Source organism: Colobus angolensis, unplaced genomic scaffold, assembly GCF_000951035.1.
Source record: "Colobus angolensis palliatus isolate OR3802 unplaced genomic scaffold, Cang.pa_1.0 Scaffold56, whole genome shotgun sequence".
In the NCBI taxonomy this organism is placed as follows: domain Eukaryota; kingdom Metazoa; phylum Chordata; class Mammalia; order Primates; family Cercopithecidae; genus Colobus; species Colobus angolensis.
Window position 1 is genome coordinate 2,108,116 of NW_012119154.1, and position 19,277 is coordinate 2,127,392.

The 19,277-nt window shown below is 35.4% G+C and overlaps 1 protein-coding gene across 5 annotated transcripts in view; it reads left to right on the top strand.

Moving 5' to 3' along the window:
• Window positions 1-19,277, top strand: part of RBMS3 (RNA binding motif, single stranded interacting protein 3) — a 760,872-nt gene that overhangs the window by 301,135 nt on the left and 440,460 nt on the right. For all 5 annotated transcript variants that reach the window (XM_011961526.1, XM_011961529.1, XM_011961530.1 and 2 more), the window contains exon 4: window positions 3,474-3,565. In XM_011961526.1, the coding sequence (XP_011816916.1) occupies window positions 3,474-3,565 (92 nt within the window). The remainder of the gene's footprint in view (window positions 1-3,473; window positions 3,566-19,277) is intronic.

Below are 19,277 nucleotides of genomic sequence, written 5' to 3' on the forward strand. Positions count from 1 at the left end.
AGAAGGGCAACACTTTCATGAAGTTTCTAGATACACCCACCCTTCTACCTTCTCAGGAATGTTGTCCTATAAATTATCCACTTGTCCTCCTGAAGTTTTAATCTATTTTCTGCTTGATCTTTCCCATCAATATTCAACATTCAATAATGCCAAGAACAGTATCTGTCCTATAGAAAGTGGTCAATAACTATTTGTTGAATAATTTACATGAATACTCAGCAGTTTCCTACCCTAGCTTCATGCTGGAATCAGGTGGGGAATAGACACAAGCATGCGCGTGCGCGTGCGCGCGTGCACACACACACACACACACACACACACACACAACCATAGCATCTCCTATCTTAAAGCAAACAAACAGAAACAGCTCAGTTGACCTTAGATCCCCTGCTAGCTCAATCTGTTTCTTAATTCCTTTTTCCCAGCCAAGATAACTGCAAAGAGGCCTGTAAATCCTCCTCCTCATCTGGCTCATACTCTTCAACTACTCCAGCAGGCTTCAATCCCCACCACTTGCCTAAAGCAAATCATGATAATGACATCATGTTTCTGAACACACTGGGCATCGTGAAGCTGTCTTGCTCAAACTCTCAGTAGCATTTCACATAATTTCTCTCTCCCTCCTTCTCAGAATACTTTTTTACCTTGGATTTGAGATATTTGATTCCCTTTTCATTTCCTTCTTCCTCTCTGACTCTCCAGCTTTCTTTGCAGTCTTCTTATGTAATGCTTAAATGCTGAAGTTGTTTGAGTTCTAATTCTGGATCTTTTTTTTTTATACTTACTCTGGGCATTTTTGACTGTTTCCTGTAAATAACATCTATATCTTTGTGCTGTTGTCCTCCTGTATTTCCAATTTCATCTCCATTTCTGAGCACCCACCTAATATATCCAACTGCGATTGGACATTTCTATTGAAATATCTCCAATATTTCTGACTCAACATGTCTCAGGCCAATATTTTAATTTTCCTTTTCCCCTGCTGGTTCTTCCTTGAGTCTTCCCATTTCAGTAAATCACATATCCACTCACCCAGTGGCTTATGGCAAAAACAAAACCAACCAAACAAACAAACCCAGTAGTAATCTTTGTCGATGTCTTTATGTCTTCCTTCTTCTCAATTCAATCAATCCATTTACAAAGCCCTGTTAATTCTGCCTCCAAAATATAACTCAAACCATCCATTTCACCCTATTTCATTGCCAGCTGCCATTCTTCTGGAATGTTGTAATAGCCCCTAAGTCATCTCCTGATTCCTTTCTAGCTTCCCAGCACCCCCACAACATTGCAATCTCAATTTAAAAATGCAGATCATTTCACACCACTGCTTCTTTAAAACTTTCAATAATGAACAATCAATAATTAAAATCTATATTATATGCTCTCATTTACTTTCGAGGAAGACTTGCAATTTTGCAATTATATATTCATTTGTATGGTCATTTGTTCTTGTCCATCTCCCAACTCAACTGTTAGTTGCCTGAGTGGGAACTGAGGTTTTTTTCCACGACTATATACCCTTTGCTTAGCGCAGTGCCTGAATGAATAAATGAGCCTATGAATGGATGAGGAATACTGGCCAAAGTATAAGGTACAAGGTGGTTCCCATCGCAATCTCGTCTTAACTCATCAACCACTTCATTGACAAATGTACTGATTATATAAGCTCTATTAAATCATCTTATATGGAATTGTTTTATTCCATGCCATTTGAGGAATTTTCAAGAATCGATTCCTTTCTCTGATGAGCTTCAGAGGCTAGAAGAAATCGTTTACAGTGTGGGAATATAAAGCAATTCATGGTATGGTGTATTTGAAAGGACACATGCAGATTTTACTTCAAATCCTGGATCTGCTCAATGAATGGCTTGTGATTCTAGTCCAGTTGGATCACGTTACCCGAGCGTCAGTTTCTTCATGTATATAATGCGCATGAAGCCAGTAGTACATGGTGTTATTATGACTTCACCAATGTGTCAACTACCCAGCACAGAAACTGGCACGTGAGAGATGATATCCAGATTATAGTTTTGGTTTCTTCTCCCCTTGACTCTATTTCTTGACTATTACTTCCTCCTTTTTTTTTTTCTATCTTACTCATTTTAGTGGGTGGTAATACTTATATTACCCATTTAGTTTGACTTTGTAGGAAGAGAAGAATTAGCAGTACTTACAGAACAGGCTTCCTTTTGGATTAGAAATACAAACTTCACAGCTTCTCTGCCCAGCTTTTCAAGAGCACTTTATGGTACACTGCTGTGTAACAAGTTCATTTTAGAATAACATGCTGGGAGGGAGAGAAAGAAGACGAAATTCAGGGGAAAAAATTAAAAAGTTAATTAAAAGAAACAACTTGGTAATTGGATTCATCCTTGCACACTTCTTTGGTTATTTTGGGGTGGGAGGAGGTGTCACAGCACACGGTTAGGAGGTTTGCTTCAGTGGCTCACCTCAGAACTTCTAAATGAGACAAGTATAAGGATACAGATGATTCCCTGCCTAACAGATGAGAAGAAGTATAGGATACATATGGTGAGCTTTTTAAGCATGCCAAACAAAGCTGTCCTTATACTCACTCTTGAGCATTTATATTTCACGATATTCTTGGCAGTTGACATTGCTGCTAGGCTAAGCCTTGGACTATTATCTAGCTTAAGGACATGCAAAATGGCGTTTTCATTGACTCTTTTACTATTTCTTTGCTTTCACCATATATACACATCCACACAAGCACACAATCAGAATAGCATAGGGAACTCGTATACCCTTTTCAGACTATACACTAGAAACAAGCAGATAGTGGTTCTTATTTTTAAAAGAAGCATGAATATTTATGTATTTAATCATTCTTTTTCACAAATCCTTAATAGTCAAAATAATTTAAGATGTTATCATTGAGACAGGATAATGGAGGAGCATGGGCTTGGTAACCAAATGGAACCAGGTTTTAAATCCTCTTGGTCACAATATTTACTTATTCATGAAGTAGACATGTATTTATTGAATGTCTACTGTGTGCCAAGCACTATTGCAGTTGCTGATAATCTTTTGCAAGTTCTTATCATGGTTTTTATTAACATCAATATTTGAAGTTTTGAAAATTCACTTTAGGGAGACAATTTTCTATATTTTCCAGCATTTTATGCACCTCACTTTTGCCACAATCCATGAAGAAAGAACACAGTTAAACAGTCTATCATCTTACTCACCAAATTAGGTTAAATTGGGTTACTGATTGTACATCCAATCTCCAAAACAATGCGTAGAAAATAAGAGTTACTTTTTTATGTCTAGAGATATTATGGTATATCTCTCAAAGCATTAAGGACCACTAATCTAACAGCCTAATGTTCAACCAGGGTAATGTGTCAGAAGAAGTGAATGCAAGTCTATCTGTAAGCTTGTACTTCATCAGTTAAGATAGAGATTCAGCTTTTTGTGAATACTAACAAGGGGATTTTGTGTTTTCACAGGTTATGGTTTTGTAGATTTTGACAGTCCTGCAGCCGCACAGAAAGCGGTAGCATCTCTCAAGGCAAATGGCGTGCAGGCACAGATGGCTAAGGTAAGATTGATGTTTAGGGGTGTGTGTGTGTGTGTGTGTGTGTGTGTGTGAGAGAGAGAGAGAGAGAGAGAGAGAGAGAGAGAAAGAGGAAGGAAGAAGGAGAGATTAAATATTTTTCCTTTGCTCTGAGCTCACTCAAACTTGGAGTTTGCAACAATTTGGTTTATATTTTCTTGTTAGGGAAAATAAGAAACTCCACATGAGGTTTGGCTTAGGAGAATCTGTCTGGCTTATTTCATTGTTTCTTTACGTATATTTATTATTGTATCTTTTGTTATGGTAACCTCATTAGAGATTTAAGGACACTTGTGAAGTCTCTGTTCTGCTTGAGAAAGGTGGGGCATGTCAGTGTGTGTGTGTCTGGGACTTCTACTTGTAAACAGAGTAGTAGAATGGAGTAGTAGAATTATCAGCAACTTGTCTTTGATAAACTGTGTGCTAAAAAATATGTGTGTTTTCTTTGCTGGGGAGAGCTGATTGTTGAATGATGGGGTTGTCTGATCTGTGCAGGGAAATTAGCTTAATTGAAGTGTACTGTGTCTATATTGCTAGAATTTCACTTTGGCCTTTACATAGAGAGTTTTCTAAGATAATTTTGGATATTAATAATTTTTAATAATTAAATATTGTTAAATAGAATATGTATTCTAGAACCCTCTACCTGAAGCTGTCATATATTTTATTTTCTAAGAAAAGAAATTAAATTATTTACAATCCTTTTGTATCCTGATTACAGTGGTGGTTACAAGAATCTATACCTGATAAAGTAACATAGAACTATATGCACACATTGTGCCAGTGACAGCTTCCTGGTTTTGATATTGCATAATTATATAAAATGTAAAATTTTTAGAAACCTCATGAAGGGAACATAGGATCTCTCTGTACTATCTTTGCAACGTCATGGATGCTTGTTAGATGTCTGCTTTAAAATGATGGCCATTTAGGATTTATTCACCTGCAACCTAAGTCTTCAAATATGCTTTCTGATTGATAATAGTGAACTTATTTATCTCCAGATTCTATAAATTTTAGGTAAAATGGTCAACAGACCTTGAAATCCTGATCTAATGTATTCATGCTCTGTTCATGTATACACTTAAACTTAACTATTCCCGTAAGAGTTGAGTGACATAATGATAAAGTAGTCAGATTTTCAGTTATTTGGATTTTGTTGAGATTGCTAACATTATTTGATAACATTTTCCAATTTTGACCTCAAATAACTAGAGGTAAGATATTTGGTTTCTTCATCTTCCATTGTCTTCTAGTAAACTGATACAGACCGTATCTGTTAACCTTTTGTTGCGAGTCACTTCCCATATAGATTACTTTGGTGAACTCATTGTCCTTTATGACACATGAATAGTTGTCCAAGGCAGTATAAATTTGAATTCTTTCAGCTGTGTAATGTATTCTTCATCAATATTATGCCTGGAAGCTTTGGATTTTTTTCATGAACTAAGATTGATGAAGTTAGTATCTTTAATTAATAAGGAAATTATATACATGTCTTGGTTTAAAGATTACTTGGCAGAGAGTCAATGGCATTAAGTAGTGACTTCCTATACCCAGAAAACAAATGATGAAATGTAGCTGTTAGGTATATGTAAAATATATAACTTGAATTTGAACTGAAAGCACGACCTACTTCCAAGAAAATGAATATAAAATGCTTAACGAAAAAGTTGTTATTGGAATTTCTTGATCTATTCCATTGGTAAACTCCCAAATCTAGAAGTTAGCAGATTGTAGCACTTTAGAAGTAATGAAAACAGCATGCATAATCTCCACCATTTCAAATGTCCTCAGAAGATGTATAGTTAGTTGTTAGATAAAAACCACTGCCATCTTGTGTAACAGGAAAAGAAAATTGACATTGATTTTATAACTACTGAGGAACCATTGTGAATATTTTCCCTAAGTTTCCCAGTATTCTGGTGCAGTGAGAATCCGTCTTTCTCCCTCTCTTTTACCCACCCCCACACACCCTCTGACTCTTTCATTCTCTCTCTCTAATCACTGACATCTCACCTAGTCAGAAGGCTATTTGATTTGTAGAAATATTTTAAAGAGTTCCTAAAATGATTATTTTTCCTAGCCAGCATTTTGGCTGTTGGCTCATGCCCACTGTACAAAAAAAGATATTCCAGTTGGAATGTTTAAAGTCACTTTTATTTCTGTAGTTTGCTCAAAGATTTTACATTATGAATTCTGCTGCCTGTGAAGTTAATTCTTATTCTCTTAGCTTCAGACTCATATCTGCCTACTGGAAAACTTTCAGCAATGAATGACTCTGTAATTTAACTATCCATAAGAAAATAAATAGGCTCCCTTTGACAATGAAATAGGACAAGCTTGACCACCTGTATTAGCAGATTTCTCACTGAGCTATTGGATTTCATGGCATTTTCCTCCTTTGTCCTGGTGATAACTATAATTTATTATCATATAAACCTGCAGTCTGCAGGGTGTGTGAAACATGCACTATATTTTTTGCCATTTAAGTATCTACTGAATCACCTCCAGCATCCTTGTTCTTATCAATATCCTACTATGCAGGTTGTGGTGTCACATTTTAATGACTCCAGGATTTTAAAATAAAAATATTACAAATACTCTACTTTCCCAATAGTAACCTTCAGCTAACATAAAACTCTCCATGTGAATTGTCTTATTTAACTAGCTTATTCCAGTGTGTTCATATGGAAAATCCAAAATAGCAAGTCATTCCAGGAAGTGGTAATTGATTAATAATGAATAACCATTAACGCAGATGAACATTTTTCTGTATATTTACTGTTCTGCCACAAAGGAGTTTTTTTGGTATCAAAAGACATGTTTCTTTCAGGAAATCAGATTCAGAATATTTTAGTAGTACATAGTGGTTAGAGCATAAATTTGGAAGGAAGTAAACTTTGCCTTGAATCCTGGCTGTAGTACTACCTGGCTGTGTGACCTTGGATAAGTTATTTAAATGTCTCTGAACTTCTCTAATAATAACTCTTAGGTTATAGAATTGCTGTGAGAATTTTAAAAAATACATTAAGTATTTAGCATAGAGCCTAGATCATAGTAAGAATTTAGTCAATGTTATTCAATAAATATTGTTACACATTAAATTCAAATTTGCTACTAAACCTTCTATAAATCCTAATACATGTTTTAAGTGTGTGTTATTCCAAATTAGTGTCTTTAAAATATATAATAAGTATCATCAGTCAGCAAACATTTTTATTGCTTACTCTGTCTAGGCAGTGTACTGAATATTGGAGAATGAAGATAGAATAAAAAGTCTTTTTTTCTGAATGTTTAACATTTATTGTATCTCCTGAATTGCTACAGCTTCACACTAAGAATGTTGGCTGTTACTGTTTCTGGCAACTTCAGGATATAGAGAAAAAACTGATTGGCCGAGGAATATGTGTCTCTATAAGCATGAAAAAAAAGTGAAGAAATCCCTGCTAACGATAAGTTAACTTGCAGATATTAATTTTACTGATGTAGGAAGAAGGCCATAGATAGGCAGCGGAGGTCAATTCTTTGGGGTGCCATCCAGGATCAAGACAGCTCTCCCATCTTTTATCTCTGGCTTTTATGTCACACATTTATCAGAAGGCTTCTAAAGTTCTAGCTCTTGTATCCACAGTTAATCCAGGAAAAAGAGAAAAAAGCAAATAGATGAAGGGGCAGTATGGCTGATTTCATGCTTTTAAAGGCTTTTCCAGAATCTCAACTCAGCAACTTGTGCTTACAACTCAAACGCCAAAACTGAGTCACATGGTTTCCCCCTTTCTTGTAAGAGAGTATGAAATGATGAGTGTTTTGACTTCTTTGCCTCTGCAGTAGAGAAAATTAAGAATAATCCATCCCCTTGGCTATCCAGCATCCATGACATCATTAAAGGTGGCATGCACAGATGCATTTTAGGTGGCATACATTAGTTCTTTCCCAAAAGGAACCCACCTCAAACCTGTGAGCATCTGGTGATTCTGTTATCTCCAACAGGCCCATGGCTCCTCCTCATAGCTCAACAAGTCATAACTTTAAAAGAGAAGCTATCTGTCTGAATTCCCACAATGTAGAATGACCCAGAAGCAACAGGTTACATGCATTTAAAGGAAAATGACTATTTAGGAAAGGAGAAAATGGGAAGCAAGCCTAAATTATTGATCTCAAATACATATCAAATCCTGCTAGGTGGGAATAGAATTCTTGCCTTGTCAGTGCAATAAGTTCCTTGGTTATACAATCACATAACCCCTGATTCTGTCATACAGAGAGATCTTATTTGCCCCTTATTCTCTGTGGCCTCACTGAGTCCTTGCTAGAGAACTGAACAGCTTTGGAGGCTTTTCCTGGATATATTTAGAGACACCAGAATGGGTCTACATATTAAACAGTCATGAATTATTACCAGCCAGTCCTTGAGTAATCCCAGTCTTAACAGGTCTCTTTCTTATTTGCTTTCTGTCGATTCCAAATATGAGTAAACACAGTGCATCTTATTCTAGAGGAAATGTCTGCAGAAAAGAAATCACTTCTTCTCAGGGTCTTCGGATAAGACTTCATCAGGTGTACTACCAGACTGCCATTACAGTTCCCAAAGGTGATTCGCTTCCAGTGGGATTTGTAGAGTAAATCTCAGCTAAGCAATCACAAAAGAGACTAAGTGTCCCAGAGGATGTCAAGTATCTTGACAGGCAGACAGGCATAATATAAAAATATTGTATCTACCAAAGCAGAAAACTAGATTGAGACCAGAGGAAAGGACTTCTCTTATAAATCAATGACCTTGATAGCAGTTGTCTTTGAAAAAAAGAAAAAAAAAAAATCAGTGGATTTTTTTACTTGAAATTAAAAAGACGAAAAGTCAAAATCAAGAAATATACCAAAGCAAATATTTTAAATTCAAACACACACACATACACACATACACAAGGAATTTACAAAATATATCACCACAGTGAAGCCATATCAGTTATATTCCAGTAGAAGAATTGTAGTTAATTAAGAAAGGGTGTATTCAATAGAATATTCTTGAACATTTTACAAAAGTACAAGTATTGGCCTCATAATGTGGCTTTTTGTCTACCAAAGCTACTCTTATGAATGCACAGATATATGACAGGCATTGTCAGCCACACTCCTGTAGTGTAAGATCGTATTAGTACTTTTTGTTTTTATTATTCATAGGTAAAGCAGAAGAAACAAGCTATTTGATATTTATTGGTCACTACAGTGGGATGGAGCCTCCTGGTAAACAAAGAGGCTTCTCAAGGACTCTTTATGTAGGAAGGAAAGAGGCATTGTTCCAGGGTAACTTGAGCAGGTGATTAGAGAGATGTTCCCTGAGACTGGGTGGGAAACAATCAATACTTTATATAGTAATATACAAGGGCTATCTGGGGATGCTAATGTTCCTAGGATAATGTCTATGTCTTTTTGTTTGTTTGTTCTGCAATAAGATCAAAGGATCAGAGATCCCTATATGCTATCATTTGCTTGTATCCCATTTTTCCCCCATGGGGACAAGGGCTGTAGCCTCGAATTGAAGCAGGAATCTCTCATTCTCCTACTTTCTCAGCACGTTTTTGTTGAACATCTACTATCCACAAGGATTGTTCTACATGCTACAGCCGTAGTACTGAGCCAAACAAAGTTTCATGAAGTTCACATAGGGGATTACAAAAAGTGGCTGTTATACAAAGAGATAGAATTTATTAGACTGTAACAATTGGTTTGAAGACAATTAAAACCAGTTACAGTTACGAAATAGGAGATGGTGATGCTGGTTAAATAGGATATGGGGATGGTAGTATTTTAGGTACAGTGGTCAGGAAAAGCCTTTCTAATCATGTGACATTTGAACATATATCTAAAAGAAACGAGAGGAGAAAACTATACTTATATTTAAGAAATAGTTATGAAAAATTTCTAGAGTAATTTAAAATAGATCAGACTCTTTAGTGAGATAGCATCTTTGGGTTTTATTATTGTCTATATCCTGCATCTTTATAATAATAGAAGAGTTGCATAAACTACCATCATTTCCCTCCCTTTTTTGTGGGAGTTGTCTGGTTTCGTCAACCTAATATTGCATTGTTTAGAATTTTTTTTTCATTTGTTTTTTTTTTAGAGTCAAATTCTAATTGGTCAGTAAATTTTTATTTCAACACTTAAATTCTTCAAATGATGTTGTTCTATTGTTGTACAAGTGAGTATAAGAACATGACAAGACCCCCTCTTCTACAGTTGTGGAATGCACTTTAAATAACTGTGATTCCAAAGGAAAACATTCTGATGTTGCTTTTAACATAGTTCATTACTCTTGAATGACTGATGCTGTGTAATGTAAACCTTGCTCTATCTCATTTCCTAAAATGAATGTTTGCATCATTTGCTCCTGTGGGATACATCTTCAATAGACAGATCTCTCTAAAAATATATAAGTATTATTTTTCTCATGATTGAAAATTTTAAAATTTTGTGGAAAAGAAATACTTATTGGCTGGTCTTTTATATGTCTATAAAATATTTGTGAATGTCTGCTTTGTTGGCTATGTCAATTTGGCTCAATTTTTTCCTGATCCAAGTGCTGAATGCGGGGATTCAAAACTCAATATTGAAATTGTCAGGGGTGATCTTAATCCTATTCATTAATTATCTGAAGTTTTTGAAGCAGACTCATCTAAAGTTAAATATTTGTATTAGCTTATATCAAATGATTCCCATAATCTGCCTGTGGCTACTACCCTCTGCTTTACAAGGACTCTACTGTGTCATCTGAAGTGAAACAGTGCATATGTATACTGGTAAAATTTTCTGCTTTCCTAACATTGGACAAAAACAAAAATCAACAAAAGAATTGCCTCAGTGTCTTAAACTGGGATCCCTACCAGTTGACCAGGCACCTGCTTACTGAAGGATATATGTGGAATTCAAGTTCTTTTCAACCTATAAGAAATATTGGCCAGGCACAGTGGCTCACACCTGTAATCCTAACACTTTGGGAGGCTGCAGCAGGAGGATCACAAGGTCAGGATTTCAAGAACAGCCTGACCAACACAGTGAAACCCCATCTCTACTAAAACTACCAAAAAAAAAAAAAATTAGCTGGGCATGGTGGCAGGCATCTGTAATCCCAGCTACTTGGGAGGCTGAGGCAGAAGAATCACTTGGACCCAGGAGGCGGAGGTTGCAGTGAACCAAGATTGCACCATTGCACTCCAGCCTGGTGACAGTGCAAGACTCAATCAAAGAAAGAAAGAGAGAGAGAGAGAGAGAGAGAGAGAGAGATCAACACTTTCACACTTTCATCCTGCCTCTTTGAGGAAAATGTGTCTCCACAGGCTGATCTCAGTAAATTACTCATTTCTTGATGTACTGTTGAGAAAATCAAATAATGAATAGTCTTCATTCATGGCTTTAATAATTTGTTCTTAAAATTGAAAGGAAAAGGTATTTTCTCTAATCACCATTGTTGTACATGGGGTGTGCCTAATTAAAAGTACTGCTTTGTCCCATGTAAATTCTGATCCCATTGAAAAAGACAAAGAAGTATGTCAAAATAAGAAAACTATTGATTGTATGACTGCTGGTGTTATATTAGGAAAATGTGACTTAGGTTTGTGTGGAAAATGAATCTTTCAATAGTGAATGTCAAAATTTGGGTTAGCCATTCAGTCACAAGGAGTGCCAGACAACCATGTGTCTCCCTACCCATGGATGAGATATTTTCTTCTTATGATACCTAGAAGGAAATAGTGAATGTACTCTCTACTGGCAGATAGATCCCAAGGACAAGGGAGAGAGCAATGAGCCACGCTTGCTGAGCTCTTGCTCTCAAACTCACAAGTCAGATGAGTTATTATTTCTCCCATTTGGAAGCATCATGCAAGTGGACAAGTAAGAGAAGGACCAGGAGTGGTACACCACTATCTTTCCATAAGAAAATAGAAGCTATGGAAGCTTTCCTAGCCCCAAGTATATAACTAACTATAACTGACTTTACTGCTTTCCTGGCCCCAACTCTTAACCAACTATAATTGCTTTCTGCATTTTATTTTTGTACTGTACTCTAAAGAAAATGATTGGATGAATTGGAATGCTAGAATTATGTAATATATGAATTATGCTAAAGGTTGAACATTTTAACATTGAGAAACCTACAGACTACTGAGGTTCATGGTCCACCTTCTGTTTCTGTGTTTACTTCTGGTGTGCTCTGAGACTCTCTTCAAGTCCTTTAACTATATCTATTCTGAAAAAAAGGCAAGGAAACAGACAAAAGGATGCAGGGAATAAAGGAAATGATTTCTTGAACATCAGCCTTATGCTAGTGAATAGTTTAAGTGCTTTTATAATTATTATCTCATTTAATTCTTACTAGTATCCTTGGAGGTAGGTGTTGTTACTCCAATTGTACAGATGAAAAAATAGGGGCTGTCCCACATTCACTAACATAATCAGTGGTCTTGAACCCAAACCTTTCTGGTTCCAAAGCCTTATTCTTTCCGAGGAGATCATAAATCTGCTAATGCTGTTGTCTAGTCTCTTCAGCAGGGCTTGGCTTTTGAATTTCTAAAATGGAATTACAGACTGGATAAAATTATTAAATCAATGGACTGCAGAATCTATTGGAGTCCCTGATACACATAGTGGGGCTTCATGAATCTTTGTGGAATAAATGAATATGGGAATGAACAAATGAATAATCAGTATTTGTTATATTTTAATGGTTTTCAATTCTGATAAATTTTTGTGACCTCAAACTGAATTTTGCACAGAAATAGTCCTTTAATTCACTATCCTAACCGGTTATTCAGGAGAACATAATCCCTGAGCTCACAAACAATGTTTCAATGTAATCCTTCTAACTTGACTGGTGGAATGGGACAAGATGGACGTCTTTGTTTCTTGAGAAAATAGATGACAAGAATTTGGAAATGAAGACCAATAACTCTAATCTTTTGGAAGTCTTAAAGAAATTGGGTATACACTTGCATATATTTACATGTGTATGCACACATATACATTCACAAAATACGTGTCTTTTAAAGATGTTTAATTATCACAGGTAGCTATAATTTTTCCATGCAATAACACAATAACCAAAAAATGTCTGATAGCTTCTCAGCACATCTGCCTTTTATTGAAAGTGAAACCTAAAGATAAGTAGTAAACAAACCTGAATGATAGCCCTCTGTGATCTCTGGTTTTGTGTGCATGCTATATTTATTACACTATGATGTGTGTCACTCGGGTGGGCACTTGTGAGAGTTGTTCACAAATGCTTACAGTGGACACACAAAAACAAAACAGAAACTTGAGTGTTGTGAACGAGAAGGCAGCATACTCAGTTTGATCCTCTTTACCCACCATGTCCAGGACACACTTTTTAACTGCTATTTGAATGACTTAACCACACCATGAAACTTAGAGTCTACTGGCTGAATCAGTGGGAGTTGACATTCCAACATCTGCAAGCACATTAACTCCTTCTTCATATCTAAGAAGTATTCCAAACTTAAGAAAATGTTCAACGTTAGAAAAATGGTAAAATTAAAAACAAAACCAGACTTTTCTTCCCTATTGAAATGGATTTGTTTCAGTTTTCTGTGAAAGTGACATTAACAACATCATACCTTTCTATAAAGGAAATAAAGTTTTAAATGAAGCCATACTAAGAGCTCATTTTTTCATACTCATGAATTACTTTTAGCCTAAGGATCCATTTGGAAATTATATTCATATATCAAAGATAAACTGTCTTCCCTGGTGTTCGTGTTTAAGGTAACTGAACAAAGTTGCTTGATGAGACCAGCATAAAATGAATTTTACTTTTTTCTGATTCAAAGGTAAATTTCTTGTAAGATGATAGACATTACTGAAATCATCATCGTAAAAAATATAAATCACACTCCATGAGAAGTATGACATGTTACTTGTGGACCAACACTTACCAGTGTATCATTAGGTATCTGGTTTCAGAAACATCCATAGTTAGACATTAATGTAAGAAATGTCACTACCTTATAAAGATACAATATCAAACAATGTGAAGTTTATTGTATTTGAGAATGCAGCACACAAAAGTCTGTGTTCTAAACTCCCAGAAAATATTGATTTTCTAATGTAAAATCATTAAAAGTGTCTACCCAACTTCTGGCTTTATATATTCCAGAGGAAGCCTCTCCCAATTTCCCCATGAAATATGCAGAGATACAGTAAAGAATGATCAACAACTACCCTTGAAAGACCAAGGTTAATAGACAACGGATTTCTAGAAACACCCAAGGATTTTATAATTACTGATAAAATCTTAGAGCAAAATTGAGATTCTTAATATCTTTTTATACTTAATTATTTTATACAAAAGTCCTGTTTTTCTTATTCTCTCTCCCTTACCTAACTTCTAGAAGATAAGATTGCACACAAACAAATACATATCAACCATATCATATTGTCAAATATAGGCATCTGATATTGCAATCATTCCTGCTGTGTATGACTCATTTGAGGAGGTGCCTTCTTCATCTTTTTAAATTTTCTCTTCCCCTGTCTCCCCATCTCCCTCTAAGAGCCAACAGGTCAGAATCTCTAAGAGCACAATCTGAAAATGTGTATTTAAAAAACATTTCTCCAATAATACCTAATGCTTAACTGTATTTTTGATAAACTTAGATTATTTTTTAAGAAAAGGAACAAAAACTGACAAGGAGGAAGCCAGCTTGAGTGCAAATTCAATGGGGCAAAATGAAGAAACATTAAACTAAGGAGCAAAGAGAACTAAGTGAAGTATTACAAAGAATAAAAAGTGTGCAGTAACAGAACTAAAGCCCATATTGCTGATAGTTGGGGCAGAATTGACACCACAGAAAATCAGATGAATGTCTTAAAGAACTGATTAAAGGAGCTCCTCCAGTATGCAGGAAAATAAAGGTCAAATTATCAAAAGAATGAGAGAAAACATGGCAAGTATGGTGGACAGAGAGTGAAGTTTTTTTTCTTTTGTAGAACTAGTACTTGATAACATAATAGAGTATCTGTAGCCAATAATAACTCTATCGTACATTTTAAAATAAAGAGTAGAATTAGATTGTTTGTAACTTGAAGCATAAATGCTTGAGGGTATGGATACCCCATTCTCCATGATGTGCTTATTTCACATTGCATACCTGTATCAAAATATCTCATGTTCCCTGTAAATATATAATCCTACTATGTACCCACATAAACTTTAAAAAAAAAAGATAAATCTAAAAAAAAGAAAATAGAAAGAAAAGTGAGTGGAGGTCTAACATAACAGTGAGTACATCATCCAGAAGAAGAAGTAAGAATAGCTGAAACGGAAGCAATAAGTAAATACAGAAACTAAAGACATCTTTCCAGAGATGACATAGCCTTTCACGGAGATTGAAAGGACTGACCACATGCCAATCAACATGAAAAGACATATGTCTACAGGTATTTAGGCTTCTCAGAAACATAGCTAACTTTAAAAATAAAAATGTACAAATATTCACGTAGCAGGGAGGCTTGGTTAAAAAGGAACAAAACCTAGCTCTTTGTATATGTTTAATATAGGCTTAAAACTCAGAAGATAATAGATTAATGATTGCTGATTATGGAAGATATGACCACAAAATTGTGTATTCAGACTTCTGAGTAAAGCACAGGAAGACTCTCCATTTGAAGTGCAAAAACTGATCTTAATACATATTTACCCAAATCAGCAAATATACTAAAAGACAAATATAGTAAACAAAAAAAGATGTAAGCATACAAGTCACATATGAAAATCCACATTATAAATCATCATAAATATTACCAATAATAAAATAAATGCAAATGAAAAACCAAGATACTATTTTTACTATCAAATGTACACTAGTTAGATCAAATAGAATAATGATATTGTGCTAAAGTTACTAATTGTTGTGGAAATGTGAGTTGGTTTGACTTTTCTGAAAATTCCTTTTAGTGTTTGAACTATTAATTTCCTCCTAGAAACCTACCTTACATAAAAATCAAAGATTCAGAATGCTAATGTTTGGATGTTTGTCTCTTCAAACCTCATGCTGAAATTCGATCCCAGTGTTGGAATTGAGGCCTAGTGGGAGGTGTTTGGGTCATGAAGGTGGATCCCTCATGAATGGCTTGGTGCCCTCCTAACAGGAGTATACATGAGCTCTTGCTCTGTTAGTTCCCACAGAAGTGGGTTGTTAACAAGAGCCTGCTGCCTGAACTTCTCCTTGCTTTCTCTCTTGCCATGTTATCTTTGGGCACCCTGGCTTCCCTTTGTTTTCTGTCTTGAGTGGAGGCAACCTGAGGATCTCACCAGATGCCGAGTCTTCCAGCCAGCAGGGTCATTAGCTAAATAAGCCCCCCCTTTTTTTTTTAATACAAGCTATGCAGCCTCACATATTTCTTTTAAGCAACACAAAACTGACTAAGACACAGATCACACTCTCTTGTAGCATGAATTGTAAATGGTAAAATTTGAACAACATAAAATAGCCAAAAATAATACTACTCGATAAAGTCTCTGTAGTGTAGTAGTTTGAAAATTATGGCAAAGCCATCAACTGCTGCCACTTAAAAAGCATTTTTTCGAAGCATATTCAATCTTAGGGAAAAATGATCATAGTAAAAGTCATTCTCTAGGTAGGGAAGTGTGGTGATTTTTTTCTTCAATAATCATATCTGTGTTTTCCAACTCTCTAGAATGAACATTGGCTACTTTATAACATAAAAATGATAATATCATAATAAAAAGATAATAAATGTGATCTATAAAAAGTTACCTAGCTGATTATTCAGAAACCAAACCTGTCACATGGCATATACTGGTTAACGGACTGTCAGAGAATGAACAGCGATGGAACTCTGTTGATGAAATGCTGAGGCAAATCAGCCTTTTTAGTTAGGTACTGATTGTGACAATTGAGTTCATCCGAATAAAATAGAATAACATAAAATATTTATTACTTATTTTACATAATATAGATGTATAAATATATAAATATAAATATATGAAAATTATTTTTACACAATGCCATTGTTTCTTAAGCACATATTACTTAGGAAATGTAATTCTGATGTTTGCTAATAATCATCACAGAAACTAAGAAATTCATATAATTCTTCATGCTGAATCTAAATGATAAAAGTGTATATGTCATCTGTGAAATTATGAAATTGGGGGGCCCTCCTACTCTATTTAGTAAGCTGTTAGGTTCTAAAGGGATGTCTAAGACAATGAATAACATTACTTATAAGACAATGAATAACATTACTTTTCAAATGGTCTCCATATAGAGACAGACTTTTGGGCTGGAAGAGAGCATAAAGAAATATTCAGTATGATGAAGTGATATGCCAAGGTCAAATGGTGAACGCTATGTATGCTAAAAATTAAGGGACATGTGTTTGCCTTAATAAAATATTGTCAATAATCCTCACAATATTAAAAAACAAACAAACTACCCTCCTATTTTACTGTTCAAATGTTTCACTGTGCAAATAATTTCTAATTGTAAACAAAGTTGTTGCACTATCCTGCACATTAAATAAGCCATTAATTAGAATACTATGAGTGACTAAATGCTCTGGTCACTTAAATATTTAATTCAGATGCTCAGTCTTTTTTGTTTGATGATGTACTTTCTAATTTATGCCTTCAAGTCACCAAGATAAAACAGAAGAGGAGACAGTGGTGACATTTGCTTATGGGTGAGCACAGGCCGTGAGCTCTTGAGTAGAGTTAAGAGTGACCATATATATTCCTTCCCCACCTTGGGAACTCTGATTAGCCAGAAAGCAGCATTTGTAGATTAGGAATGAAGAAAATGACAATTGTCATTCATTTGGACACAGGTTGATCTCTAAGTAAATCTCTAAATGCTGTGTGGGAGATTCCTGGTGATTTGTTCTGTTTCATACTCCTCTTGCTGTGGGCAAATGAGTTCCCCAAATTTTAATAGAGTTTTGCCAGCATAATTGCACGGTACACTGACACATGTTAGTTTTTCTTTCTTACACATTTTCCTTCACTTGAACTTTCTGGCCATTTTCCATATGCATTTGACAGAAGAATTACAGATATAGACTGTTATTATATCTTAGATGGAGGAAATGGTCCATGGACCAGTGTCTGAAATGTTCAGTCTTGGCAATCAAGGCTCTCACCTCAGCATTTGCTGGGACACAGGAAACCAGCTAATGGCTGATAATGTCCAGGAAATTAGTAACTTGTGCATATGGTAAATGCTCCAATCCCAGCCAAATGATTTATTTAACTGACGACTGGAGTTCTCATAGGGACTGTTAGCACAGTGGAATAGTTGGGTTTTATTAACTGGACTATGTGCTAATACTTGTTGTTCCCTAGTTGAAGAATGTAACCATAATGCAAAATACGATGGGAAATTGTATATCCAGAAAGTAAAGATGTTAAAGGCACCAACATTGTATACTCCAAAAGAACTTTTTTTTTGTGTCAACATTATTAGTATCACAATTTTCTTACAACTATTATCTTAGTTCAGAATTCTATAAAATGAATTATGCATACATTTTGTTATGATAAAGATATTAAATACAACGTCACTTTGCTTAACATCTTATTCCTATCCGTTAATTTTGTTAGGGACAGTGATGATTATTTATAACCTATTGCTTGCATTCATTGATTATCTACAGAGTATCCAGATATCAGGACAACCTTGTGCTTTCAATGTTGTCTCATTTAATCCCCCTGTTTTTCACCCCTTGCTCCTCTTTCATAATTAACTGTCATGAATCCTTCAGGCCCAAGGTCAAGTGGCAGTTCCTTGGGAAAATCTTACTGACACCCAATTCTAGGTCACATTACCCTTTTTATCTGTTCTCATAGAAGCTTCTTCATCGGCATAGAGTTTATGTGACAATTTGTAATTTAAATTTTACATGAGAGACTATTGGATTACTCTTGCTGCTCCAGACTAGAGTATAAAATATAAATGCAAAGATCATAACTGTTACCACTCGCACTGTATATCTTCTGAACCAACCACAATGTCTATCCAGCAAGTAGCAAGTAATAATACTTGTTGAATGAAAGAACTCTATGTGATAGTCATTAATGTCCCAGTTTTACAAATGAAATAATTAAAGCTCAAAGAGCCTAACTAATTTATTAAAATCATACAGCCAAGTAGATGTCAGTATCCTATCTCATGTCTAACTCTGAAGCCCATTAATGTATTAGAGCTCTTTCTTTTTTAATTGAGTAGGACAAAGAAAGAAAGTACTGCAAAATTCATCTTTCCTTTTCTAACAAGGTTGAAACCTTCTCTGTGCAATCTTTTAGAGAAGTGGTTCTCAATTAGAGGCATTTTGCCCACCATAGGGGACATTTGGCAATGTTTGGAGACATTTGTGGTTGTCTTGACTGAGAGGGAAGTTAATATTGGCATCCACTGACACTACATGATGCATGCCAGGGCTCCTGCACACTTCATTGGTCAGCTCAGCTGCCTCCCTCTTTGGTTTCCTTTCTTTCTAGTTTCCTTCATTGATTCATTCAGCATAAAGTATATGCCTATAGTGCTTAGTGTATAGAAAACCCATAATGAGTAAAATACAACTCCAGACCTGAGGAAACTTATAGTTTATAGGGAAGTGCAGATAAGTAAATAGGTAATTGTTATACATGGTAAGGAGCTAT